The following is a 27112-nucleotide window of genomic DNA, read 5'->3' as shown; positions in this document are numbered from 1 at the left end:
AAGCTGGCCTGGTGAGGCTACCTGTTGCAAAGGTGGTTAGCAAATATCCAAACGAAATATGAACAATCACGAAGCGATATGTGTATTTGATGAGGAAAGTATAGTGCTTGCTAGTCCATGTAGAACAGTGAATCAATAAAATATTTATCTAGATACCACAACGGCTTTTCTGCATAGAGCACCAGAAGGTAGGCAGGACAGCACGTACAAGACTAATTCCACAAATTGCCCGCCATCAACTTTGGACAGAAGTATATCACCCTGAAAATAAACAATTTTTAGACCAACCTCCGCTGAAGGTCCCCTGGAAGCGCATTCTTTTGTAGCTTATGATCACGGCTGGACGCGGTGTGTAGAGTAATTTAGGTGGCTATCGCATTTCTTCCCAACAATTAAAGTAAGGGAACCGCGCAGGAAACACAGCTAACCAACGGAAAGACTGAAAACTACCATGCTTAAGTAAACGATTCGCGACGTAACTGACTCGCCCAGCTCACCCTCTTAGAGCGGCAATGGCCGAAAGAAGAAAGAAAAGTGACCGGGTAGATGTTTGAACGATAAAAATGCGCAAGGTACCTATACAACCGACCTAACCAAGGCACCGATAAGATGAAATCACCCAGTTACCTGTATTGACCGGCTAGACATTCTAAGAGAGGCAAGTTTTCTTGCTGTTCCTGAGCAGCACTCATAATTGACATCGATTCCCCTCTACATACTCGCTGTTAAAGCTATCATGGAATAAATATAGTACCGGAATAGAGCATATACATCATTTACAATGTCTGGCCACCCTGGTTGACGAGCACACTAGCCTCATCAACCCCAGAGGTGTTCCATGCAGATGAGGACAGAGGGTTCTGCCCACGAAGCTTTTCAAGCGTAGAGTTGTACTATGCCATAGAGTTAGTAACCCTCTGTGATGCATCAATCCAATCAACGTACCTTGAAGGCAAAGTTCAATACCAGAGCAACTGCCAATCCGATGCACACAACAATCGGTCCGAACGTGTTGTCCAAGTCTCGTCCGCTACGCTGTCTGATGAGTCGAGACCGCTTCTCGTACATATACCATCCCCACACCGCCGAGAATATGGCGAAAAACGTATAGACAATAGAAAGAGCTCGAGCAATGTCGTTGTGCTTCCCCGCGGCGTTATACAATCCCAAGGAAAGAGAGGAAAGCAGAATGCTGATATGCAACCATTTGATAAACGTTCGTTGGTTGGCAAGCCACACCTTGCTTTCCACGCGGATCGGCCCCGAATCCTTGATCCAAAAGCCAGGCTCTTTCACACCAGGGGGCAAGGGAGCCAACACCTTCCGGTTGCGGTCAGAGCGAGATGTCAGGAACGAGGGGAACAAGGTCGCGAGTCGGGACATAGGGACGGGCGGTTCAGCTGGCAGCTCGGCCTCCACGGAAGGCTCGCGACCAGGGATGGGACGCGCAGCCGTCGACGTGACTGTGTATGAGGGCTGTCGCTGTCGCACGGGGGACTCGACATCCGTGTAGCGCGCTACAGGGGACCCGACGAGAGGTTTGACCGTGGGGCTCGATCTTGTTCCCAGGAAGCTTCCTACTGCGATGTCATCCTCCGCGCGCTTCGCCAATCGCTCTTGTTCTTCATGGAAGGCCGTTTCAGGATCTCGTCGGATATCGTTTTCCATTTCACCCAGCCAAAAGGGGAAGCTGTTGACGTGGTCTTCGAACAGCTGGGCAATGCCATGTACAAACTTGGAAAAGCGAGGTGCCTCCTTGACCAGGTGGGAGACCATCAGGTCGTTCACCCACTCCGCCTTGTGCGCTGTCTCCCCTCTCAGCTTGATCTCCAGTAGACCATATGGGAAGCGGACGATTTCGCCTGTTCTGATTGGATTGAACGGATATCCCATGCCGACATCATCGATATCGAGCCGATGCCACTCGTTCGGGTCACGGCAGGGCCGCTCATAGTCCAGGCAGTCTTCCCTGATCAAGGCCAGGTTCGTGTCGAGGGAGATACGGATCCGGTCATCTCCAGGAATCTGAAACGCGGTGCGAGTGTAATTGGCGCGAAGCATAGGCTGGAGGTTGTTCTCCTTGATGAAGGACTGGAGTTCCTCAACATCTCTCTTCAGCGTCTCCGCTTGTTCCACTTCGCCATTACCCATATCCTCCATCCGATGCACCTGCTTGTCAAGTCGGTACTCGCCCTCCAGGAACTCTTTCACATGCTTCTGTTTCAGCTGAACCCTCACTTCTCTGCTGCGGTCGTCATCGGTGACAATCTTCTTCTCCAAGAAAATTGGCGGCTTGTCCTGTAAGTTACCCGTCCACCGCAGCCTTAAGGAACCGGCCTCGGGCGACCGGGCGACTTTCTGGTTATAGAGATCGAATTGGGGGTTGTCAAAGTACAAGGATGTAATGGCGGGGTCGTCAGGAAGGGTCGTGGGGTTCTTCGACGAACCCGGGTTGTAGATTAACACAGGCAGTCGTCGAAGGATATAGGTCTTGACCTCCAAAAGGTTATCGGCATGAATCCAGAATTTGAATGAGGAGTAGGAATCGTGTCCGAAGCGAGGAGCCTCCGGGTCCTTGGGCTCAACTACACCCTGACTCAAGGTCTCACGAACAAAAGAGTATAGCACGGAGAGTCGGCGGACGAGGGGCGAGTAATCCTCAGTGTTGAACGGTAATTGAGACAAGCGGACTTGGAGCAGAGGTTTCACCCGGTACCGAGCCCCGCGTTTGCGATCGTGTTTCTTCGCCGCTTTCAAAAACCCAGTGAAATTGATGCGACTATATTTTTCCAGCTCACTAACTTCTTTTGTGATGCTGTCAAGCTCGTGGAGGACGTTGGAGGCAATTCTTCTCCGCTCTTGTTCATCGGTAACGGGGTTCTCTTGGTCCACATTGGGAGCAAGCGGGCGCAGTTTTGTTTCGCAAGCCGATGTGCGTTCTCTGAGCTGTTGGGACATCTCTACCTGAAATGCATTGACCTTATCCAGCTGAACGTTGATCAATTCCTGAACGAAGGCTTCCTCGTCCTGCTCCGTCCACTGCGAGCTCTCCGAGTCACTGCCGTCTCCGGTGACATCATCTTCCCTCAGGAGAACTTTGAGCTTGTGATAATCGATGTACTTCCCTCGCCAGGGAGGATAGATGGAGTGTTTCAACGTCCGTCCGAACCGCATGGTCGATTATCGGCGAATCGAGCCTGAGTTGGAGGTGGGTGGAAGGGAGGTTGCAGGATTGGTGTCGGCGACAGTCGACCAATTGAACATGTGCCACCGGATGAAGACGAGAACTCGAGAAGTCGGAAGGAGAGGAAGAGAGGGAAAGAGAAAGAGAGAGAGAAAAAGTCTGCTCTTCCACAGGGTCCCACTAAGAATAACGGCGGGGATGAAGACAGAGAGTGGCGATGAAGCTAGTGTAGATAGCTACGAGACTAACAGCTTCATCCATCACTGGCAGATCGCAGCCACTGCACGTGCGCGTCTGTCGTCCCAATCCGGTAACCGAGCTCCGTAGCCTTATCCGCCAATCGGAGACTCTCCGCGGGGCGTACAGTGGCGAATGCTTATGTAACACATTACCCCGGACGGAATGCTGGCGGCGTCATTTCATCCGCGGCCTCGGCTCTTCTGTATTGGTTCTACAGCTCTTTCTTCTGTCCCTGTCCGGATTCTATATATTGAGATTTTATTGGGTATCCTTTAGATTATATGTCGCTTGTATATTCTCTTCTCACGTGATATACCCACCTTACTCCTCAATCCGGAAAACCAAACCCTTGACATTTTCAGCTCTCGTGACCATGTCATCTTCCAAGCACGACCCGGCCTCACTACCAAGCTCTCTCCATAGCGTGTTGCTTGACCTCCTCAAACACCCTTATCCTCATGTACCCAATCCCCCCAATTGTCGCAAACGTGCCTCCGTCGCCCTCGTGCTTCGCGTTCGACCGACATTCGGTCATTGGCCAGATTCCGACCACGCTCTCTCCAGCTTACCGGATGACACTACAACCGAGGAACGATTGAATTCATTCTTCTCCCAGCCGTGGGTAGAGCATGGAGATCCCGAAGTCCTGTTCATCAAACGTGCTTCACGGGTGGGAGATCGCTGGACAGGCCATGTCGCTCTGCCTGGAGGCAAACGAGACCCGGAGGATGCAGACGACCGGGCGGCTGCGATTCGAGAGACTTCAGAGGAGGTAGGCTTGGACCTGACAACGGAAGACTATCTATATGTGGGAAATTTGCCAGAGCGAGTGGTCACAACAAGCTGGGGGTCCATTCCGTAGGTTTTCCGTTCTATTCGTGACGTCTATTTCGCTGACCTCTCGACCCATAAGTTTAATGGTCCTGTGCCCTTTTCTCTTCCTATCTGTTCGCAGTGAATCCCCAACACTTAAGCTACAACCGACAGAGGTGGCTTCCACGCATTGGGTGCCCCTCCGCGCCCTCCTCTCGCCGTCAATGCGCACGGTAGAATATGTCGACATGTCTCAGCGATTTCGCAATATGGGTGGTTTTATCGTCCGCTTGGCTCTCCGTTCTGTCATGGGCTTTATGCAGTTTTCAGCCATCGAACTGGCGCCAACGGAAAGCTTGCAAAGCAACTCGACCCCGGGACTGATTCCAGAGAATGCGCCTGCCCCTTCACTATTCGCCCGATGGAAAGCATGGTGTTTGAGCAATCAAGCCGACTCGAACAATCGCAACCGGCCGCTACTTCTCTGGGGACTGACCCTCGGTATCCTTGCCGACTTCCTCGATATGCTCCCGCCGCATAATGCAGTGGAGTTGTGGAAGTATCCTACGTTTACGACGCCTGACCTACGACTTATTGTGAACCTTCTCACCCACCGCTTACGACAGCGCAATAAGCTTCAAGTGAAGTCTGGGGCCCGGCCGAGCAATACCGCTGTTGATGGCCAGACTGCTGCACTTCCTGTGACGGAGACGACAGGGATCAAGGATGACTGCAATGAAGTAGGCATTGGTGGACTTGGGGTCGGTCGATACTATGGACCGTCGGACAAGAGTCCTGAAGGCACTCGGTATGCTGTGGGAATCATGCTGCGAGGATATTATGCCAAGCTACGCACGGCCATTTACATCTTCGTGGCTTGGAGGATCGCTCTTGGGTCTGTGGGGGCGATATATGTGTGGAGACTACTTCGACAAAAGCAAGTGATTGAGAGGATCTTTCATTTTCTATTACGGTGAGGCGCATATATAAGGTATATACATAGATAGATTCTCGATACGGCTCTGTACTTTTCCGTTCGAGTGGCCACCTCTCGCTACTTTTTGCGTAATGAATAGAAGTACATCAGACGCACTCTATACCTATCGGTAGGCTCTACGCTACCGCGTAGCTACGCTCCACTAGACCTTTAGCTGGTAATCTAGTATTTTGTGATTTAAACTGGGTATTTAGTCTAACAGCCTAGAACCGCAGTACCTTAGGTAAGTAGTGAGGTTCTCAGGAGTCCACGGGCATCCGAACTGTTCTTGGCTGGGATCGGGCGTTAAGAACCAGTCGAAACGTTTTCTTTACGCTATGAGGTGCAACTGTTCCTTCTGACCTTGAATTTAGCCTTGATCATTTTCATTTCCGATAGTTGAACTGCTTGGCATCCACTTCGATATAACATCATGACTGGAACATAATCAATGGAGAAAAAAAAAAAAAAGGCAGCCCTACCCCTTCAACGTCTCGCTTTCTAGACCCCTAGCGTTGGAGATGTCAGAGTGAAATTGCAGGCTATTCAGACACGGAAACCATAATCTTCGGATGGTTTTTGACCCAAGAGCGTAGTAGGAGACCAGTTGTAGACTATTTCCTTTCTTTCCGCAGAGCATAGATGATGAAGAGCAGATTCAAGCTCCATAATTGTCGGCCCTTCCTCCTCCGAAGAAGATTGCCGGATCCCCTGGAGGATCTCTTGGAGTGCCAGAAGATATGTATTGGTGCATAAGTCCTTCGTGTTGTTCGCGAACTGCTGTCTTTCGAACTCGATGAGAAGGAAGCCTGCCTGCTTCACTCGGTGGGGAAGACTTTGCACCCAGCTTGATATTGTAAATTCGACCGTTAATCTTCAGACAGCAGTGAATCCTAGAAACCTACCTGTAATCAAGCCCAACCCGATTGAACAGTTTGTTCACGCCCGCCTCGAATTGTTTGGCTTTTCCGCCCACCACCACCTGATGGGTTAAGTCTGCCTCTTCCCACTGGACAAACCCACCGGGCTCTGGAAATGTGGAACATTAGAATGTGCCAAGGAAAAGCCAGATGAGACGCAACTTACTTAATAGCTCCATTATATGGCGTAGGATGGGGGCCAGATCCTTGTCTCGGAAGTTGCTCGCCCACATGCGAAGATGAACCACATCATACTGACCAATACGAGAGGCCGGTGGATCGACAAAGGAATCCATTATATCGAATCTAACGTTAGGCGGGCACTGCTCTTTCTGAGGAAATTGCTCATCAGAGATGTCGAATCCATGCAGCTGAGTTGTCGGGGGGAGGTGTTTTTCTGCCTCCAAGAGCCAGACTCTATATTCTGTTAGGAGCGAGTATCCCCAAGATCTATAAATACATACCCTGTTCCGGTTCCAAGCTCTGCGATCTTCATGTTATCCCTGACAGGAACACGAGGGTGGAGTAGGTAGCCTGTGTGAAGCCTCCAGAGTAAATGCTGGGCGTCCAAACTATTTCAGATCAGCCTCCTGGTTTCCACAGAGCTAGGCTTTCTTCACTTGAGATCAAGAGCCTGAACTGACCGGACTGAGTGGAATATGTTGCGACCCAATGGGTAGTTGTCGGTTTCAGTCATGTTGTATGTGAATAATTGTTGGGCCTCCTAAGTGGCAACACCTGAGGGCTAGATAATAATTGGCAGAACTCCGTACAGAAGATGCTGATACTGAAGATATATTAAGTTCTGCGCATCCGTATGTTACTTATACCTTGCGTCTGCACGGTTTAAAGTAGACATAGCCGCTGCGCTGTCAACACAATCAGGCGTTCTAGTACCATAAACTTTAGCCATATATTTAATACGTATGACTATGAAATATAACAGATAGCATTCGCTAACAATGTCTGTCAACTTTGGGATCAGCTTCAGCCTGAATGCATTAAGAAGAATCCGGTAAAAGAATATCGTCATATATACAAGTTTAATGTTCATACTATTTAGCACGTTTCACTAAAAATTACTATACAAAGATGTAGTATACGCAATAATAGATACCTAATCTAGTTGCCGACATCGAGTCTTATGCAGGGATCAAGTCTGGTTTCCTAATATGATAATGCTTAGATATACCCAGGTTAGAACGTCTATAGTTAACTTAGAGTTAAAAGATGGGCATCCTAGCTGCGTCACCAATCTCTCATATCATCGATGGTCTGAGGATGAGAGCAGTGCATTGATTGGCTGTACGGAAATACTGTATAAGACAAGCCGATTTTCCACCAATGTTGCATCATACCTGTTTAAGGATTGGCAGAATAGACGAAAAGATTACGAAGGGGCATCAACGGAGAGTAGGGAAGTTAGCCTCGGATTAATTTCTATTGCGTGCGGAGTATTATCTATGATTTCTATCATTTGCGCTTCCTCACATTCTATTCTATTTAATTCTATAGCTTACGTTGTCGCCTGTGTCGTTATTTACGTCATTTCTGATTGTTATCCAAATCTAAAGTCTGCAGGGTATACGGTGTCAGGTCAGATAGGACTTCCCTATTAGGAAATAGTCTAAGAAGTACTTTAAGACTTATCCTGAAAAAAAGGTCAGAGAGAGCTTTCCTATTAGGAAGCTCCTGGAGTTCTATATAATCCCTTCCTTCTCTCGCCATCGATATCTCTCCGGGGAATTTTCTAACAGTATCTGATAATCTATACCTTCCGCCTGTATTCCCCCCTTCTTTGGAAGATGACGGTTCTTTCGACCTCGATTACTTTGCGGCCCGCTCCCCAAGACGCCCTACAAAGGGTCGCAACTGTCCTGTCAAAGCTGAAATGCGTTGACTACTACGCATATGAGCGTGCTGGAGTTTGGTATTTGGGTATCGGAAATCGCTCGTCAGTGACAATCGACCCCGAAGGGCGGAGAGCTACTTTGTCTACCAACGGAAAGGATGAAGTGCGATCCCTCGATGGTCGTGTTACCGATGTTGTGCGAGAATACATCTCGGCAAATGAGGACTGCGGAACCAGAATCTATGGTTACGTCGGATTTAGCTATGCCTTACTTCTGCGGGGGATCACCTTCACTGCAGGGAAATGGCCAATGCTGAGTCTTATGGTCCCTCGTACTGAGATTGTCTTTTATCCAGATAAAGTCACGCTGACTGGAGTCGATGACCGAGAGACGAAGGAACTCTGCGTGATGGTCAACGATGTCACTTGCATTGACCCATCACCGGGTCATGCCATCGACACCAACACCAGGACCGCTGAATACGTGGAGCAAGTCGAGGCCGCGTTGGCAGATATAAGAGCAGGGAAGTACGCGAAAATCATTCCTTCCCGCAACGCAGCTCTTCCAACGAGAGTGGACCTACCTGCAACCCTGCTATGCGGACGACGTTATAACAACCCCGCGCGTTCATTCTGTCTGCGTCATGCTAGCAGCCAAGCTACCGGCTTCAGCCCGGAGCTTGTGATGTCCTTGCGAAGTGGCAAATTAACGACGGAGCCGCTCGCTGGGACTCGGGCGCACCATGGGGCGGAAGAGAAATCCAGAGAACTCAAGGAGGCATTAATTAGCGACCCGAAGGAAATTGCCGAACACGTGTTATCGGTGAAAGAAGCAACCAGCGAATTGGATAAAATGTGCTCTCCAGGCACGGTTGTTGTGGAGGACCTGATGTCTGTACGGCCCCGCGGAAGCGTGCAACACTTGGGCTCGAGCGTGTCGGGTACTCTATCGCCCGATAAGGATGCATTGGATGCATTCAACATCCTGTTCCCTTCGATTACTGCTACTGGAATCCCAAAGCAAGCGGCACTAGAAGGGATTGAGCGTCTTGAGAAACAGCCCCGGGAGCTTTATTCTGGCGCAGTCTTACTGATCGAGGATCGGGAAACGTGGGATGCCGCGCTTGTCCTTCGAACCGTTTTCCAGGACGAGGAAAAGTCATGGGTTCAGGCTGGAGCGGGCGTCATTGCACAGTCATCGTCTGCGCGAGAACTGACCGAAACCTGCGAGAAACTGGCCAGCATTGCTCCATACATTGTGGCAGACCGGAAACAGAAGGACTGAATTGTCGTATAGGGCTTTAAGTAGTACGTTTTTCTTTGTCAAAGAGCTTGGTTAATTGCTCCTCCTCTTGCGTGTTTGACAGAGTCGTTGAAATTGTTAAAATGCCAAGTACTACTCCTAGAACATATCATGGGCCAATATGCGTTGTAAACTTATTTCGGATCCGTTGCTGGGTTATTCAATGCAGACAGTACCTAGTATATTAGTGCACAGTGCTACGCGAAATAGTTGACTACCTACCAAAATGAAGCTATGAGGGAGTGGAATTAAATGTTGCCTTCGCACCTCTCCGGACGTCAATAGCCTTTTTTGATGTTAAGCGAAACCTCGAATGTACGGAGTATATAGCTATTGTAAAGCGAGGACCTGTGAATTCCCTCTTGTGGTTAGTTTTGCTCTTTCGGGTATGGTCTCCCGATACGCCGTCTTGTAAACACCGCCCTTATTGTAACCTCTAGTCGAGTATTAATACATGATTTCTGTCACCAAGGGCAGAAAACCATTCTCGGTGGGTGGTCGGGCTAGGATCGGCCCGCCGCCCGACCATTAGGGCCAAGGGCCACCATATCTACATCGCATGCCTGCCCACCTTTGTCTTCTATCTACTTCTTGATACCGCTACAGCGTAAAGATGAACAACGACTCATTCCACTACTTTTCGCAGCTGCCTCTAGAACTACGCCGTCTCATCTGGACGCACTGCCTACCGCATCGTATAGCCGAAGAAGACACCCCCGACTTCCTTCTCGACGGCAACGAATCGCGTCAAGCCTGCTGGGCCGACCGCATAACGCACCAAAACGCTCAGCTGCCGGCCATCGCATTCGTCAACAGCGAGTCGCGGCAAGTGACGCTAGAAGAGGGACGCTGGCTGGACCTGCAAGAGACGACGAGCCTGGAGTCGATCTGGGTGCAGCCGCGTCGGGATGTGCTGCATCTCAACTGGACGCGACTGCGCTACAATGTCTGGGGAAACGCTGACGACCCTTCGAGTCCACTCGCCATGTTCCTGTGGCGGGCGGAGGACCTGGGGATGCAGCCGTCTGTCGTGGCGGAGATCATTCACCCGTTTAGCTTGAAGGCGCTGTTGGATGGCGGCGCGGATGACGCAGATGACGCGGATGACGCGGATGAGTCCAACAGCCCGTGGCTTCTCTATCACCACGGAAGAAATAAAGACGTGGCCGACATTGCATATTGCGCAGAAAGTCAAAGCAGGCTAGACATCGCCATGGCGGCGGTTTCTCTGCATATCCCCAGGGAAGCGGCTCTGAGGTCTGGCCTATTCGGGTTGTTGGGCGATGCCCCTGTTCAGATGGTGGATGTGGGCGACGAGGCTCGGTTGAGGGAATTCCAAGCGTTATTCAGGGAACACGCATCGGAAAAGGAACCGGCCGTGCAGGCGCTCTTCGAAGCATTTACCAGTTCTCGATTCCAGACGGCCGTGGAAGCATGGAAAAGAGAAGCGGAATGGATCCTCTTCGCGTACATGTGGCAGCGAGCACGAATGGACAACGTCGACATCCTTGGGACGGACCCGGGCTCCGCGTGGGTCCCTTACCTCTCGGAGCAAGAGTTCCTCAGGATGTCTGAGTATATGCCCGATGAGGAGCATCCATGGGTCAAGCAAGCGAGGCAGAGCGCCCCCAAGCTGCGGCCGCGGATCATGGTGCGATATTGTACGAATGAGTGTTACATCAAAGAACGACTTCCAAAGAACTTTGGGACTTATTAAATAGTGTATACTGATAGCTATATAACCAACAGTCCACCACCCTTCGCAGCAAGATGGTCATGCTTTACACGCTTCGGCAAGATGCTTATGCACCCGCTCCGTCTTCGTAATAGACTCAACATGGCTCTTCGATGATCCCGCGCTATTGTACTTGGAGACATATTCCCTCACCCTCTTCTCCACCTTGTCGTTAAAACCCGCATTGCCCTGGTTATCGCTGACGGTCCGGTCCGCGTCAATCTTCCGGTACCCCGGCACTGGCGGCCTCTCTATGGGATCAGTGTACGCGACGGTGAACCCTTTCCTCGTCATTTCCTCTTCAAACGCCTTGGTGATCTTCAGCGCCTGATCGTAGCGCCGAGCATCGCCGTGCGTCTTCAGCGCAGTGATCATCTTGTTGACCCGGTCATCGGCCGGCTGCCTGCCGTCAGCGTTGAGCTTGGCAATGGCCTTCACACCAATATCCTCCGCCTCGCTCATGACGTTTGCAAAAGTGTCCCCCGTATCATCCCAGCCCTTGAAGATCTTCTTATTGACAAAGTCGCCCTTGAAGCCTGACCTGTCAAACTCGGTGCTGAAGACGTCGAGGTCCGCTCCCTCGCCGACGCGCGCCCAGTCGACCCTGCTCAAATCGGGCACATTGACGAGGTTCGGTTTTTGGCCCTTGGGCGGCCTGATGATATTGCCGCTGGCGTCGCGCTCCGGTTCGATCTTGACCTTGCAGACTTCCTTCATGAATTCCTCCATGCTGCAGACGACGCCGGCCTTGGCGCAGCCGGGTGCCATGCGCGAGTTGGCGAGGCCATGGGCGTCGACTTCGAGCCTGTAGAGCTGGTAGAAGAAGAGGGCTTGGAATTTGCCGGCGACTTGGTTGGCCGTGACGCCGGCGGCGAGGAAGACTGCTATGAACAGAAGCGGCAGCATGATTTGATTTTTACCTGAGAAAAGGCAATTTGCAAGAAGGCTCAAGAAAGAAGACCGCCCAGTGAGTAAGGGTGGCCGACCAAGACAAGACCCTTCGATGATAAGTGCTGCAACTGCAAGCAATTTACTAGGTCATGCGCCGGCAGGGGGGAAAACAAAGGCTTCACTCTACTTTCCTGCTGACGCCAAGATCTATCTACTGTGAGCAAGGATCCATGGGCCAAGACTTCGAGACTCACGTAGTCAAAACAAGGCGCCCAGCGGGTGGTTTTGCAATTTCCGAACACAACCAGTGGACCCTCCTGCATCTAACACAGGCGTGGGGGCTGCGGCTGTGTAGCGGCTCGAACAATGTGAATTGTAGCAAGGATATAGTACCTAGTGGCTTATCTCGATACCTCGGCTACTACATAAGATATTAGCTCTGTAGCCCCTATTTACCCGTGTATATACTAGATATATGCCTCTCAGTTCTGTTTCTAACCGATATCTCTCTACTAAGCACTAGTCTTCTTAGTCGTAGGGGTGGGTTACATTCCTAGTTCCTCTCATAAACGGGTCAATTTCGATATACTAGTTGTTACGCTGAACGCGGGACTGTGATATATTGGGTCTGTTTCCTAATCTGGTGAAATGGAGAAGGGAGATACTCTAGCGTAGTATAGCATAGGTCCAGCGATGCTACTATGGTATTCCGTGTAACTGAAAGGTTGGCAAAGCCGAAGAGTATGAAACCTCACGTATCATAAAATTTCAGTTGAAAATACCATGAAAATACAAACATAAATACTCTAACTAAGCCGTGTAAATCCGCACATTGCTCACAGACAGGGTCGTCATGTAAGCCCTCAGGCCACTCAACCCAGCACTATATTTTCCATTCGTGACCACCATCCTGGGCGTATTCAAGTCATTCACGTAGACAGAAATGGAATCTCCACTCGTCCGAATCATCAAGTGATGCTTCTGTCCCGGCTTGATATCTGCAGCCTGAACGTTCTTGAGCTCATTCCAACCGTAGTCCGCGAAGCCGAACACAACGTATCCGTTGCCGATACCAGCATAGTACCCATTGTAGTCATCCGGGCCGCCGGCCTTGGCGTTGGAGACGCGGAAGATGAGGCCGCCGTTGCCATTGGCAGTGGAGTCGATGGAGACGTCGGCCTCGTAGATCAAGTCGTTGAAGGTGACGGCGGTGGCCAGGGCCCTGGCGCCGGGCGAGGCAGACAGCACGGCGGCATTGGACGAGACTTGGTAATTGCCGTCGATCGTTGTCCACTTGCCCATGGTGCCGCTCGAGAAGTCATCGCTGAACGCCAGCGGCGTGATGCGAATGTTGTCAAAGGCGGCGACCGTGTCGTAGACGCGCACGCCGTTCATGCCGCTGGAACACGTGCCATCCGTGACACTGACCTTGGCCTTGCTCATGTCATCGACAAAAATGTCGAGCGCCTTATTCACGGCCTGCACTTTGACGTGGTGGACCTTGTTGGCTGCCAGGTCGGCAGACGAACTACCGAGCTGCGTCCAGCTATTGCTCGCCCGGCCGAGGAAAACACCCGAGGTAGAGATACCCGCGTAGTAGCCGTTGTAGGCATCTGCGCCAATGCTCGGATTGGATGCGCGGAAGACAAGGCCCGCGTTGCCAGAGGTCGATGGCAGCGTGACATCGGCCTCGTAGAGGAAGTCTCCAAAGTTGGTGTTCACAAGAGCCTTGCCACCGGAGGATTGGCTTCCCACCAAGGCACCCGAGGATGCGTCAAACGAACCATCGTAAGTCTTCCACTGGGCCATGGACCCGCTGGAGAAGTCATCCCCAAAGGCGACGGTAGACGATGGAGGGCCCGGAGGGGGCGGGACGTAGCTGGCGCCAGACGAGAGACAAGCAAACGATACCCCGGGGACTTGACTGGACTTTGCACTCTGGCTGTAGCCCCAGACAGTAGCGACGAGATACGTCCGGTTGGCGGCCATGGCGTAGGCACGAGCATCGCCCGGGTCGTGGTATCCGGTGCCGATGCGCCAGCTGTACTGTTGCTGCTCTTTGCTCGTCTGCACCGGGCCCAGGGCGGGATCTGCGAGGAAGGCGGCGTCAAAAGCCATGACGTCCTGGCGGGCGAAGCCAAACGAGCCCTGACAGCTCGCTGGTATGGGGTCAAAACCAAGCGCCGCACACATGGTGCCGTCGGCGGCTTTCCCCCAGTCCTGAGTCAAGCTGGTCTTGAGATCTGCCTGGCATGCCTGGGAGAGGAAATCGCACTTGCTGCTGCCACCGTCGACGGCCTGCTTCGCCTCCGGTTTGGTGGAGATGAAGACGTGGCGACAGATGTACCACGAAGGGTCCATAGCTACTGGTTGGCCGCCAGAGCTCATGCTGTCGGGAATACCAAACGTCAAGGACGACAGGACAGTGGTTGCATTTTGCACGATAGACGCAGACAAGGGCATTTCCTGGGCGACCTCGAGGTATGCCGTGTGGCCGTCTCTGTGGGAGCCCGGGTACGGCTGCGTCCAGTCGAAGCCATCTATGGCTGTGGAATGGACGGCGACGGGCGCCTTGAAGGCAGCGGTGACATCTCCATAGGGGACAGCAAGGATGTTGCTGCTATTCATGAAGAATTCACCATAGTCTATGTAGATGGGGGAATTGAGCGCGGAGCCCATTGTAGCAAGCAAGATGGGGATTCAAGAGAGGGGGAAGTGTGAGGAAATGACTACATCAGAAAAGAAAATCACAAAGAGTAAGATATATCATCAGTAATAGAGACGACGTTTTTTCACGATGCTTATTCGGTACAAGGAATCGAGTCAGCAGCGACAATCAAGCATGGTAACATGATCCATCCCCCTTTTCTCCCCAAAAGCAAATTGAATAAAAAAACAAAAAAAAACTGAATTAATCACGGCAAGTAAAGACATGATACAGAAATTACCCGAGATGCAATTTTCGAGCTGTGTCTCGGAGATGATCGGTAGTCCGTTGCTTACCAACATAAGCAGCCAAAGGGTTACATGGAGGGATCTCTTGGCTCTTGCCAACACTGGCCCCCTGATATAGTTGTATAATATATTTGGGGGGCCAAAAGTCCCGGATAGTCTGGATAGTCTGGATAGTCTGGATAGTCTGGGGAAACCGAGGCAAAAAGGGGAAAAAAAAAAAGGGTCGCTAAGGTTTCCTTGCATTCGCGAGGATTTGCAATCGCCGGACAACCCAGACTTGAGCTCATGCATCTATCAAGGGGGAGTGGACACAAAGGAGACTGTCAGCTTATGATGATAACCCGAAAGAGAATGGGTCAGGACTCCAGCAACATGGTACATTATATGGACCACCAATCCCTCCAAGTATTTCTTCTTCACATGTTCCCTCATTCCTTGCCAGCACTGGCTCCGAGAACAGGATGAGGCTCTCTTTTGTCCTCCTTGGCTCTCTGCTGGGCCTCGTCTCAGCCGTCACAGACAGCTACAATGGCCAGTATGCGGACGACTGTCCCAGTCTGTGTGCTGATGCCGGTCCCAGTCCGGCCAACTGGACCAACATCCACCATCTCCGCAATCTCGAGAGCTGTGATCAGACTGTCCTCTTTGGTTTTAATATCCAAAACTCTGTCGCCGATCCAAACACCATCCTCACCATCCGCGCCTGCGTGGCCAGCCCAGGCCAGACGTATGAGGCTGCCGCCTCCCCCGATGTGCCTCAGCAGCAAAGCCAACCCAACCTCGTTGTCGCTGAAAGCTGCGGCGCCAAGGCGGTCAAGACAGCCTTCATTCCCCAAGTTGGCCCGGTGACGCTTAGCAAGGCGTCCGGCGCTGCTCCGCAGTCTGCTCATGTGGCCGAGGCGGCTCGTCAACTGGCCCTGTTCGTAGACAGGAGCGCCGAGTGCGGCACCACCATCTTGTTTGCCAAGCACGAGTCTGCTGTCGTGGGCTTGTATGCTGGTGCACAAATCACCAAACATGCGGCGCGGAACTTGGTCGATTCTTTTGCGGAAAAGCAAACTTCTGCCCTGCAGATTTGCCAGCCTGCCAGTGCGGCCCTGACGGTTGGAGTGGTTTCTGCTGGCTTCATTGATCTGGCAGCGGCCCAAGATGCCGTCAAAGGCTGGAACAATGGTCTCTGCCTGGACGGGACCATTCCTGCTACCGCCGTCAGCATGGACGTGCTCGTGTCCACCGTGGCTACGAGTTTCAATGCTCCTACCAATGCTACTACCATCTCCTCCAACATGACCGCCAGAGGAGGTCCACGAACCCTTCTCCCAAGAGACTGGTGCAGGACAGAGGAGGTCCTTGGGGGTGACAGTTGCCCCTCGCTGGCCAGCCGCTGCGGCATCTCTGGAGATGACCTGAACAAATACAACCCGCAAGCGAACCTGTGCTCGACTTTGAAGCCCAAACAGCACGTGTGCTGCACCGCAGGCACACTGCCAGACTTTCGCCCTCAGCCCCAACCCGACGGCACCTGCAACACGTATAAAGTCAACGACAACGATGGATGCTGGGACCTGGCAAACGCGCACTACCTGAGCCAGCAAGATATTGAAGACTTTAACAAGAACACTTGGGGCTGGACCGGCTGTGCGGGGGGGCTGCAGAGTGGCCAACTCATCTGCCTCAGCGAGGGAAAGCCTCCTATGCCCGCGCCGATCCCGGGAGCCACCTGCGGTCCGCAGGTCCCGGGGACCCAGAAGCCTTCCGACGAAACCGCACTCGCGGATCTCAATCCATGTCCCCTTAATGCATGCTGCGATGTCTGGGGATTTTGCGGAACAACGGTCGACTTCTGCACCGAGTCTCCCGCGGACACTGGCGCTCCGGGGACCGCAAAGCCGGGCACCAACGGCTGTATTTCCAACTGCGGGATGAAGATTGTCAACAACGGCAAGGCACCCGATCAGGTCAAGACTGTCGGCTATTTCGAGGCGTTTGACCAGCTGAGGGCGTGTCTGCGCATGAGTGTCACCGAGGTCCCGGCCAACAAGTACTCGCACATTCACTTTGCGTTTGCCACGGTCACATCCGATTTCGACGTGGACATCTCAAACGTCGAGGACGAATTTCGCAAATTCGTGAAGATGAGAGGCTTTCAAAAGATTCTCTCCTTTGGCGGATGGGCGTTTTCCACAGACCCGGGCACGTTCCAGCGCTTCAGAGATGCCACCAAGCCGGAGCATCGCTCCACCTTCGTCGATAACCTGGTGAGCTTCATGAGCCGCCAAGATCTGGATGGCCTCGACTTTGACTGGGAGTATCCCGGTGCCCCTGATATTCCGGACATCACGCCTGGAAGCGCGGACGAAGGGAGAAATTACCTTGCTTTCCTGCAGATGCTCCGGAGCAAGCTGCCTATCGGGAAATCCATTTCCATCGCGCTGCCGGCTTCTTACTGGTACTTGAAGCAGTATCCGGTCCAGAAAATTGCAAAATATGTGGATTACTTTATCTACATGACGTATGACCTGCACGGCCAATGGGGTAAGTAACGCAAGCCTGAGATAAAAACTGTGTGCTAACAACGAGTCTGGATGTAGATGTCGACAACAAATCGGCCATTCCCGGCTGCCCAGCCGGAAACTGTCTTCGATCGCACGTCAACATAACCGAGACGCACGATGCCATGGTCATGATCACCAAAGCTGGCGTGGAAGCCCGACAGATAGTCATTGGCGTCAGCAGTTACGGCAGAAGTTTCCGTATGAATGACGCCTCCTGCTCCGGTCCCTTTTGCACCTATGCTGGAGATAGGACACACTCCATGGCCTATGCCGCGCCGTGTACGGCAACTGGTGGCTACATCGCCAACGCCGAGCTCAACGACATCATCAAGGACCACGGCAACCACTCCATCGTCAACTCGTACATTGACACGGATTCGCAGTCCAATATTCTCATCTACGGTAACCCTGGAGCTGTGGATTGGGTGGCCTACATGGACGGCGGTCTCAAGGCCAACCGAATCAACTGGATCAAGGGCCTCAACTTTGGCGGTTCGACCGACTGGGCCATAGACCTCCAAGATTACTCGAACAATGAAAACGGCGACGACAGCAACGACGACGGCGTCGGTTCCGATGATGAAGCCGGCGACGACACTCCCACCTGCCCCCCCGACAAGAACCCGGGCACCCTGGACGGTCTCGCTGATCAAGCCGACTCTCTAGACCCAGATTGTGTCAGCCTCTTTGCGATGGACATTCTCTACTCGCAGCTCCTCGACAGTTTGGCTCTGTTCCAGACCAACTCGCAAGACTACGACGACAAGTTCGGCTGGTACGAGAAGTGGACCAAGGAGCAGATCCAGCCGCGCATCGACGACTTCATGAAGCTCGGCGACGGCAAAGGCCTCCAGTACTTTGACTGCTACTGGGCATATACCGGCCACGACGAAAAGAAAGACTCCTGCTTTGGCATGCCGCACATCTGGGACATGAGCGAGGGATGGAGCATTCGCTTCGATCTCGTCGACAAGCAGGGCTTCTTCGATGCGCTCGCGGCCGAGACGGGCATCGACGAGTCGTGGGTGACGTTTGGCGACGAGACATCCGATTACGGGTGTGCGGATCCGGGCGATGTACGACCGGGCGCCGGCCACGTGCCCTGCCGGAAGCTCTACCGCAAAAAGCTGAATTACCCTCTGAAGGCATCCGACGACGATATCCACGTCGGCAATCCGAAGAAGCTCATCGAGGCGTCCATGGGCAATGTCACGGCTCTGAGAACCTCGCTGCTCTCGTCGTACCTCAGCGTGGGCCTGTCCTTCTACGACGACGGGCCAAACGATGGCTCGGCCACCGATGCAGTAGTCGCCTACGCCATGCCCGTCCTGCAGCTCGCCGAAGCCATCAGCAGCATGAAGGACATCAAAGACATTGGCGAAAAGGCCAAGGAAGAAGCAAAGAAGGCCCTCATCTTCAAGATCCTCAGCATCATCTTCATGGTTATCCCCTTTGTCGGCGAGGCCCTCGGCCCCCTCATCGGCAGCGCAGCAGCAGTCGCTCGCATTGCGCTTCTCATCGGCGAAGCGGGCAACGGGGCACTAACGGTGGCGGACATCATTGAGGATCCGACCTCTGCCCCGTTTGCGATCCTGGGTTTGATTGCGGGCGTTGGCGGCGGGACGGGCAGGCTGTCCAAGGGGGAGGCGCTGGGTGAGGCTTCCAAGGCAAGGGGTCTGTTGAAGGCGAGCGATTTGGCCAAGTTTCCACAGCGATTTAGGGATCAGGATGCTTTGGTGCAAAAGATTGTAAAGAGTTTGTGTGCGAGGAAGTAGGTGCACCCCTGGGCTTCGTAAATAGGTAGACAGTTAGGGCTGGGTTGGGGGTTCTCCTTTTTCCTTAAGCTCTTCTAATTAAATTATTGGCTTTGCAATGCGGACTGAAGATATGACTCGGGATCGTTTTAGCTTCGTCAGTTGTGGTTGAAGAGCCGCAAGAAATCCGTTTTGTTCTTTTTAGAGAGAGATCGCAAATATACCCACGTACTCATATAAGTCGTTCAATTTTACTAGTTACTACGCATATCCTCTTAGCAGTGCCTTAGATGATGAATAGTGTGCTATGAAGCCATCGCTCAGAGGAGACGAACAATCAGGTTTCTAAAGATATTCCGCCCACGAAACACCACGATGTTAAGAGGGTTGGGTCGATGCGGAAACGGGTCAGCCAACAACAATCCTTTTACCGAGTAGTACAAGCTGAGGGTACGCTGAGGCTGATAGCTATTAGGTAGAACATAGCTAGAAAAGCCGAAGAAAGCTTAGTGTCCTCAGCATTTATATCTGTAAATCTAATATCTTACCAGCTCTGATATAGATAGGCGCTAAGCCGTAGGTTAAGCTAGGTAAGCTGGGTGAGACGCATTTCCGGGCTATTGGGTTTCTGAAGAGGATCGCTGTCCGGGTCTGCAGCGGATCCCTGGCCCCTTCAACATTAGATTTTATGTACCAGCTTGGTTGGGTTGTCTTCCAAGGCAATAGGTAACTCAATCACGGCCCTAGCTACTCTAGTCAAAATTACGATAGTGCAACTGAACTACCTAGTCTGTCCGCATGTGCTCGTGTATTTTTAAAGAAACCGACCATAGTTTGATACTCGATACTTCGGCGCTTTTCCGATGTTAATAGGTTGTATCGTCGATGCCAAAGCCTAGTCGTAGACTCGTCAGCGTCGTACTGAGCGCTCTAAGAACAGATTATCTTGAATGAAGGCCAAGGATTAGACATCGTGGTCCTCCCTAAAGCGAAAGGTTCCTTACCACAGCGCAAACTCCCTTCTGTTCGGAGTCGGCATCTATCAAAATCCCGCAGCTGTATACAATCCTAGGCATTCACTAGGAACATCACCCATGTAGAGGTGTGCAACGATCAGGACTCGAGTTCTGATACTGGAATAGGCCGTCGACTTCGTTCCGGGAATCGGACAACCTAGTTACCTTCGGCCAGTATCAATTCTCGTCCCTCCTAGTGTCGATAGGAGATTTTCCTTCTTCAAATAACCACAAAATGCCAATTGTTAAGCGCCCTAGGAGATCACTGCTACAGACAGTTATAATAGGCAGCTTGCTGACCGCGCAATTACGCTCCCTCATGTTGGCGGAGAGTCGTAGCGAATGCGGTACCTAGCATATTTTCTGTAAGTATTACTGGTTATATCATGGCCACATCTACGTTTTTCCCAAAGCACTTAGTCCTAGCTGTTTAAGGAAATCATACTAATTAGTAATTAATTAAAAGAACCCAAGGAAACCCTCCTTAGACCCTAATATTTGTAACCATTAGGGTAGATACTATATGCCTAACGGGCTAGTGAAGAGGAGTCACCTTCGATAGCTTCTACGCTCCAACCCCATTGTAGATCAATACCAGTAACTCTACGTTGGGGAAAGTTGAAGTATTACATTTGGTCCATGCTATCGCCCGGAGAAACAATATTTTCTTACGAGTCAGTGATTTATTAGACTTGGGTACTTCGTCGTGATATGAGATCCTATGTACATTCTCTATCTTCCACGGCTAAACATAAAGCTCACGCCAAACATGCAAAAGAAGTAAAGAAAAGTATTATCTACCATGGTTCAAGTTCATAGCCTCCCGCTTTAAGAATCCGCCGATGTACAAGAATGCTCTTAGGTGCGTTGTAGCAACCATACCCATCCGTATAAGGCACCAGATCCGGATCGTCAACATAGTTGTAGAGCTCACAAAGAGGCTTGGCTTCACAGTAATAGGCCAGATTGAATAGCCCAGTCAAGTCAAGTCGCATGCAGCCGTTATAAAACGGCCCCTCATCGTACCCGGAGTCCTCTGGATTATGGCTCATGTCAAGTACGTTCACGTACCCTGTAGGGCGTATGGTACTAGGTAGCTCTGGGTCTCCACTAGCTAGAATCGACTGGACGCATCTCTCGTCTATTATCAGACAATAGCTTGTTCGTGGGTGAGCCCAGCATGGATCGAGGCCACGTAGCTTTAGCCATTCTAAATGTCGCTGCCGGATTACCTCTAGTGAGACACCGTCGAGAGCTGGATCCTCGATAACAATATCGCGGTGTCCTTCTTTGACTATCCGGCTTGCGTCGTCGACATTATCGGGAGAAAATATATCAAAGTATCGGTTGAGCTTGTCGAGTGCAGCAGGCCAATCCTTTTTCGAGGAGTACGTGGTCCGATAGATCATAAACCCCCATGGCCAAAAGCGCGCATCAAACGCATATCGCACGATAAGCTCTTGCATCTGACTTTGCTCCGTGATGTTTTTCCACCACGGCTTGTTTTTAAACCGTCTTTGTCGCTCTATGCAGGATTCGTTGCGAGGGAAGTCCGGGGAGGACCATGGTTCCAGCCAGGATTCGTGGTGGAACAGTGTATTTCCTTCGGACATGGTAGGTTTTCTTGAACAGGTCGAGCCCAGTTGAGTGAAAGGCGACAGCTGGCTCTGATTTGGTGGAGGTTGAAGGTCGGATTTGGCCGTTTGGCGGCGAGGCGTAAGTGTGCTGGACGGATCAACGACCTTCCAGCGACACCATCGTAGGTACTCAAGCCAGGAGGAAAGTCAACTTACCTCTGCTATCGGTTTCTAGGCTATAACGAAATCTTGAGTATATCCCGTTATAATTGGATCGCGAATGACCCTCTCGCGATGGCTAATGATATAATTACGCGAACTAGGGCTGTACCAGAACCTCTTATAGCGACCGAAAACTAACTACCTAGGTAATTAAGAGGTAGTTACATAGCTTACATAAATCGCCTTTTACCGTAAGATTAACCATCCCCATCTAGTATACAACAATTATCATAGCCATCCAGCCCTATTTTAGAGGGGTGGACCATCCGCAGCGCTCTTCTAAGATATTATTACATTCTCTAAACCGCGGATCCCATCAGTTCCCAGTTTACCGCATTCTAAGCCAGACTTATCTTATTACCTGATCATTTCTTCTATTAACATACACTAGCTCCACAAGATATAACGGATATTATTATTAGCTTTCAGATACGTCTGGAGGTCTCGCTAAGTCGCCCTATATTTACATAACAAGAACTCCCCTAGCTATAGCGAAGTGGGATGTGAGAGCTTATTAAAAGACAACCTAGCAAAGGTAAGCTTGCCCTCGATGGTAAGAATAAACTGCTAAATAGTTTTAGCTCACATAGAGTTTGATTGAGGTCCTAACAAAAGTACGAATTATGAACCCTACTTAGCTCGCCGATATGCTTTAAAGGGCCCGCCGGGTTAATGCCATTTAATCTTAGGCTATAAGTAGAAATGGTAGGATAGCATCGAGCAGCTATGCCACAGTCAAAGATAAAAACCTAAACCCTCTGAGCCTCCTTACTATATTACTTTCTGTTATTTTACTTCTTATAATAATTAGCTCACGGCCTTTCTCTAGCCATAATTAACCTTACTGCTATGTACGAGAGTATTGTAATAAGAGGAGACCAGATACTTTCTCGCGAAGATACCTTTCCACGAAGCAGTCTTCTGCCAGCAAGAATTAAGCCTTGTGTTAATATGCAGAAAGCCCGGCCACCTATACTAGATAAAAGAAGAAGGAGAGAAAAAATAATGCTCAAGTCACTAACCACATCTTTAAGGGTCTAAACGCCGGGTAGATGCTCGAAAGGGCGAATTAATCATAGTACTCAGTTACGCCTGACCCCAGATCCTACCATCGGCCTTTTGCGAAAGACTTACATGGCTCCAGAAAACAGTCAATAGCTCATAAAAGCTGAAATTAAGCAAGCTCTAAAACTTAGCGTATATCTGATAGATTATACACCGCGTACTGCTTTAGAATCGTTATTAGATATCTAGCAAGAAAACGTCTTCTAGGGCCTCTCTACATTAGGACTGTCTATAAAGTGGATTAGTGTTGAAGCCGCTGTAACTTATACTATTATGCTTAAAGTTAATATAGTTATAGATGCAGTCGGCCAGCGCGTAGCGCGGATACTACTGCTCCTAAATTATAAGGAGATCTGCCAATTTCCAGAATACTACTGTCTACGGCCCCGGCAAGCAGTAGAGTAAAAAAAGGTATATGTGATGAACTGCATTGCTTATGCGTGTGTCTTGGGGGATTCTTCTAAGAGCGATCGTAATTTAAAATATAATTACCTCAGATAAGGCCGATAGTTGTAGGCTATTGCTAGCATCGTCGGTCTGGGCTTCACGCTGACATGTAGCGACGACTTGATGTCTACTATGTAGATTCTGCCACTACGACGTGTTTTCCCGCTGCGCTGACATTAATTGCAGCAAGAATGTTAGTATTACTAACAATGTGGTTAATGCCCTTGCTACGCACGCTTTCTACGCACGGCCGGGAATGGTAACTTTGCTTCATTCTCTGGAAGCAGCGGTGGCCGACCTAATGTCCGGAAAGATTTCTAGAAGCCTATATGAGGCTATAAAGGACGAGTCTGGTGTATTAGGGTAATCTACTTTATGTCGGCTGAAAGAAGCGGATCGCGTTTATCTGGCTGTGTAACATAGCACACAAGATTAGAAACTAATTAATTTAGAAGCCACTATCGAAGAGGTAAAGAAGAGGCTATTTGCAAACATCCTAAGGACGTCTCTTACGGTTAACTATAATTGTCCGAATGATAATGTAATCTATCTAAAACAAACTGCACGCAGAGATAAAGCATCCAATATCTAGTAGCTGTCGGCTATTGGTAATCGGTTAATCTTTGCCCTAAACTTTAATTGTTAGCTTAATAATATAACTATGGCTATAGACCACTTCTAGCACGACGGGGACATAGCCCCATTCGCCAGCCCTTAACAATAGAGAGTAAAGTAGTAATCTTTTCTGAAATTGATCTATACTTATTAATGGGATAGTCCTTAGGGGCCCAGATAATTTCTATATTGTAAATAAGTGCGAGATACAACATCCGATATATACATAGCTAATAATACCTTGTTTTAATTATCTTTATAATACTTCTGCTTCTGTTTGGTCTCGGCTGACTTAACTATGCTGTTTTAGCATAACGTATTGCTGCCTCTTACTCGCCTGATAAGGCCATAATGGAACTGCCTTCGTAAAGATAATGCCAAGCAACATAGCTATACAAGTTAGATATAGAAGACACCGTAGCACGGGGGGCTGTATAGATTCCTTAGATAACTGAACAAAATACAATAGAGCCAGATCATCAATACCCAAGGAGTCATGCTTTTCTCTACCAATTTAACTTGCCTTCCTCAAAATACGCGATGTCCATGTTTGTGGTACCCGTACTATATAATCTACCCCAAAGACGTAGACCAGGGCTGCCGTATGCTTTGCGATGCTATCTGAAGGATGCCCCAAGTCAAGAAGCTCCAAGCCTCGTGAATTTGTAGATTTAGTGTCAGAGAAGAAGTCATATTAACGACCTAGTCGCCTGAAGCAGCTCCTGGTTAACAGGATGCCTTCGCAAGTGGGAATGACTTATTCCACAAATTACTTCTGCTTAGGGGATAAGTAATTTGTATATCTATGCTCCGGTGGATACAAACGCAGAGACAGTTGTCTACCTCGGTCTTCGAGCTAGCAGCCTGATCGTGGTATAGTACCGAGAACTTGTCATGGTTTAATGTCCTGACTTTATCCGGCGAGAAGGAGTGACTTCGTCAAATATAGATGTAGAAGATGAAGATTTAGTAGAGGCGACATATCATCTTCAAGCGCTCAAGTCTCCATTTCCTACATATTGGAGCTGGACGCCCTCCCGTCGAAATCACCAAAGACCTTGAAACACTTCCAAATATTTCATCCACAAAAGACTCCATCCTCCAATCGACAGTACCAGTGACCCATATACGTTGCGTCATCCATCATATCCCAAAGATAGACCAGCGCATAAACCGAGCAATTCATCCATCCTTCATAGCCCTCAGCGCCCTCCTCGTAATCTGGAAATGCCTCAACAACCTTCACATGCCACTCTTTCATGTCTTTAGCCTTGTTCTCCCCAGACATCTTCGACTGAGGATCGGCGAGCAGAACATTATGTACCAGGAGCTCGAGAATCTCCTCATCAATCGCCATGCAGACACGGTATTTATTCCATCGATCCCGTTTATTTCTTTGTTCCACCCACGACTCGAAATGCGAACGCACCACATCAAGCGATACCCCATCAAGGACTGTCGAATCCTCTATAATAGTCAGACTGTGACGTGCCCACAGTTGATTGTTTGATGTAGGATCCGGGTTTGGTACACCGGGCGTATTGTAGAGATCACGGTAAACTGCCCACTTAATCCAAGAGCTAATAATGTCGATTGCCCTCTGGAACATTGCATCAGATTTGTACGTGGTACGATAGACGACCCAGCCCCATGTCTCTTCTCGAAGATTGGCTAGCCTGCGGCGAGATGCTCGGTTCTGGTCTTGCCAGTCCCGATCAGCCTGGCTAAGTTCCGCGAACATGATGGATGATGCGAGAGTCAAAAATAGCAGTGAGGATGAAAGTGTAGGAATCAGCGTACCGGATGTGGAGGAAAGAAAGAAACCTAGTGGGCTGGGCGTTCTTCCTTTTATCTGCAGGAAGCTTTACCTCGAGGGGAAGCGCTACTCCGCCCGCCAGAACGCAACAGCGCGTAGTATTCGGGCACTATTGTCTTTATCCTCACATTTCCATCAAACATGAGCTGGCTCAGCAGCATCTAATTATTGAAGCCTTTGCAAATTCGGAGCGCGGCGTCTCCAAAACCTCGAGATACGTTCATTAGCATGTCCATGTCAAATGCCTCGGTCATAGCGCTGGACTGATTTAGTGGCTTGGCAGACCTTCCTATTTCATCGGAGAGTAGCACCTTACCTAATAGCATCTTCATTGTTGATTGTTATGACGATCCTTTACCACCATCTTCTCGACTTCTCCCAATCTACGAGATCATGGCGGCAACACAGAAACTCTACCCACGAGCCACGGTCAAGCGCATCGTCAAGGCGCACTCAAATCGCAACGTCAGCAAGAATGCCGATATTCTGGTACTTCCTCCTTAAGTGTGGGTGATGCGAGACGCTGAACTGACGCAATGCTCAACCGCTTCACAGATCTTCTTGGATTATATGCTATTCATGCAAGAGTGAGTGACTTCTTTCGTCAATTGTCTGCGCGACGGCAAAGATATCCTTTTTCGACGGGCGCAAGCGTCAGACGGGCTGAGGCTGACTTCTGGTAGACTGATGCGAGAGGCGTCCATTCGATCGCGAAAGGCCGGCGAAAAGAATATCTCACAGAATGCAGTCCGCAAAGTGACCGAGGTATGTGGTCGATCGAGGTCTTTCCTTGTAATGATGATTCTAACAGTCTGGTTTGCTGTAGCGGACGCTGCGGAAGTTCAAAGGCTGATCGGACGAGTACTTTCCTAAGCATTCCCTGATTTCCTCATTACGGAGCATAATGGAGTTGTCTGGCGGTCGCACTGGTTGGTATATGGGTGTTTGACATTAATGGGCGCTGGGAGAACTGGGAACTGTGCATATTGGGTTGTTTGCGTGCGATGACTGGACTCTTCCTAGCTGAGCCACAAAGAAGGCGTTTTCGATGTGTATAATGATACCCAACGGGATTGATTGATGCCAGATTGGACTCGTAGACAATTTGTAGGTTCCCCGCAAGGGCCATGCGTCGGCGCTGCGCGTCGAGTGGACGAGAAGGCTGCACGCGACAAG

General features: G+C 50.4%; 10 protein-coding genes across 10 annotated transcripts; 4 read left to right on the top strand and 6 right to left on the bottom strand.

Annotated features, from left to right (window-relative positions):
* Window positions 1–776: 776 nt before the first annotated feature.
* On the bottom strand, window positions 777–3174 carry ATEG_10165 (SPX domain protein; the record flags this gene model as incomplete). Its single annotated transcript, XM_001209467.1, has 2 exons — window positions 777–893; window positions 946–3174. 2 exons carry the CDS (start codon window positions 3172–3174, stop codon window positions 777–779), a joined length of 2346 nt encoding a protein of 781 aa, XP_001209467.1.
* A 623-nt stretch (window positions 3175–3797) lies between these two features.
* ATEG_10164 (NUDIX hydrolase) lies at window positions 3798–5214 on the top strand (the record flags this gene model as incomplete). The annotated part of the gene is made up of 2 exons (XM_001209466.1): window positions 3798–4282; window positions 4338–5214. 2 exons carry the CDS (start codon window positions 3798–3800, stop codon window positions 5212–5214), a joined length of 1362 nt encoding a protein of 453 aa, XP_001209466.1.
* Window positions 5215–5759: 545 nt separating this feature from the next.
* Window positions 5760–6830, bottom strand: ATEG_10163 (class I SAM-dependent methyltransferase; the record flags this gene model as incomplete). The annotated part of the gene is made up of 5 exons (XM_001209465.1): window positions 5760–6060; window positions 6119–6242; window positions 6300–6550; window positions 6598–6705; window positions 6778–6830. 5 exons carry the CDS (start codon window positions 6828–6830, stop codon window positions 5760–5762), a joined length of 837 nt encoding a protein of 278 aa, XP_001209465.1.
* A 1108-nt stretch (window positions 6831–7938) lies between these two features.
* ATEG_10162 (uncharacterized protein) lies at window positions 7939–9270 on the top strand (the record flags this gene model as incomplete). Its single annotated transcript, XM_001209464.1, has 1 exon — window positions 7939–9270. One exon carries the CDS (start codon window positions 7939–7941, stop codon window positions 9268–9270), a length of 1332 nt encoding a protein of 443 aa, XP_001209464.1.
* A 631-nt stretch (window positions 9271–9901) lies between these two features.
* ATEG_10161 (2EXR domain-containing protein) lies at window positions 9902–10863 on the top strand (the record flags this gene model as incomplete). Its single annotated transcript, XM_001209463.1, has 2 exons — window positions 9902–10510; window positions 10639–10863. The coding sequence occupies 2 exons, from the start codon at window positions 9902–9904 to the stop codon at window positions 10861–10863; spliced, it is 834 nt and encodes a 277-aa protein (XP_001209463.1).
* A 199-nt stretch (window positions 10864–11062) lies between these two features.
* ATEG_10160 (uncharacterized protein) lies at window positions 11063–11929 on the bottom strand (the record flags this gene model as incomplete). Its single annotated transcript, XM_001209462.1, has 1 exon — window positions 11063–11929. One exon carries the CDS (start codon window positions 11927–11929, stop codon window positions 11063–11065), a length of 867 nt encoding a protein of 288 aa, XP_001209462.1.
* Window positions 11930–12724: 795 nt separating this feature from the next.
* On the bottom strand, window positions 12725–14593 carry ATEG_10159 (uncharacterized protein; the record flags this gene model as incomplete). The annotated part of the gene is made up of 1 exon (XM_001209461.1): window positions 12725–14593. One exon carries the CDS (start codon window positions 14591–14593, stop codon window positions 12725–12727), a length of 1869 nt encoding a protein of 622 aa, XP_001209461.1.
* Window positions 14594–15330: 737 nt separating this feature from the next.
* On the top strand, window positions 15331–19199 carry ATEG_10158 (putative class V chitinase; the record flags this gene model as incomplete). The annotated part of the gene is made up of 2 exons (XM_001209460.1): window positions 15331–17404; window positions 17461–19199. The coding sequence occupies 2 exons, from the start codon at window positions 15331–15333 to the stop codon at window positions 19197–19199; spliced, it is 3813 nt and encodes a 1270-aa protein (XP_001209460.1).
* A 1792-nt stretch (window positions 19200–20991) lies between these two features.
* Window positions 20992–21807, bottom strand: ATEG_10157 (uncharacterized protein; the record flags this gene model as incomplete). The annotated part of the gene is made up of 2 exons (XM_001209459.1): window positions 20992–21318; window positions 21427–21807. 2 exons carry the CDS (start codon window positions 21805–21807, stop codon window positions 20992–20994), a joined length of 708 nt encoding a protein of 235 aa, XP_001209459.1.
* A 3391-nt stretch (window positions 21808–25198) lies between these two features.
* Window positions 25199–25861, bottom strand: ATEG_10156 (uncharacterized protein; the record flags this gene model as incomplete). The annotated part of the gene is made up of 1 exon (XM_001209458.1): window positions 25199–25861. One exon carries the CDS (start codon window positions 25859–25861, stop codon window positions 25199–25201), a length of 663 nt encoding a protein of 220 aa, XP_001209458.1.
* Window positions 25862–27112: the final 1251 nt, after the last annotated feature.

The sequence above is a fragment of the Aspergillus terreus genome, genomic scaffold (assembly GCF_000149615.1).
Source record: "Aspergillus terreus NIH2624 scaffold_16 genomic scaffold, whole genome shotgun sequence".
In the NCBI taxonomy this organism is placed as follows: Eukaryota; Fungi; Ascomycota; class Eurotiomycetes; order Eurotiales; family Aspergillaceae; genus Aspergillus; species Aspergillus terreus.
The sequence above is the reverse complement of the archived record's forward strand: the minus strand, read 5'-3'. Positions and strand labels throughout refer to the sequence as shown.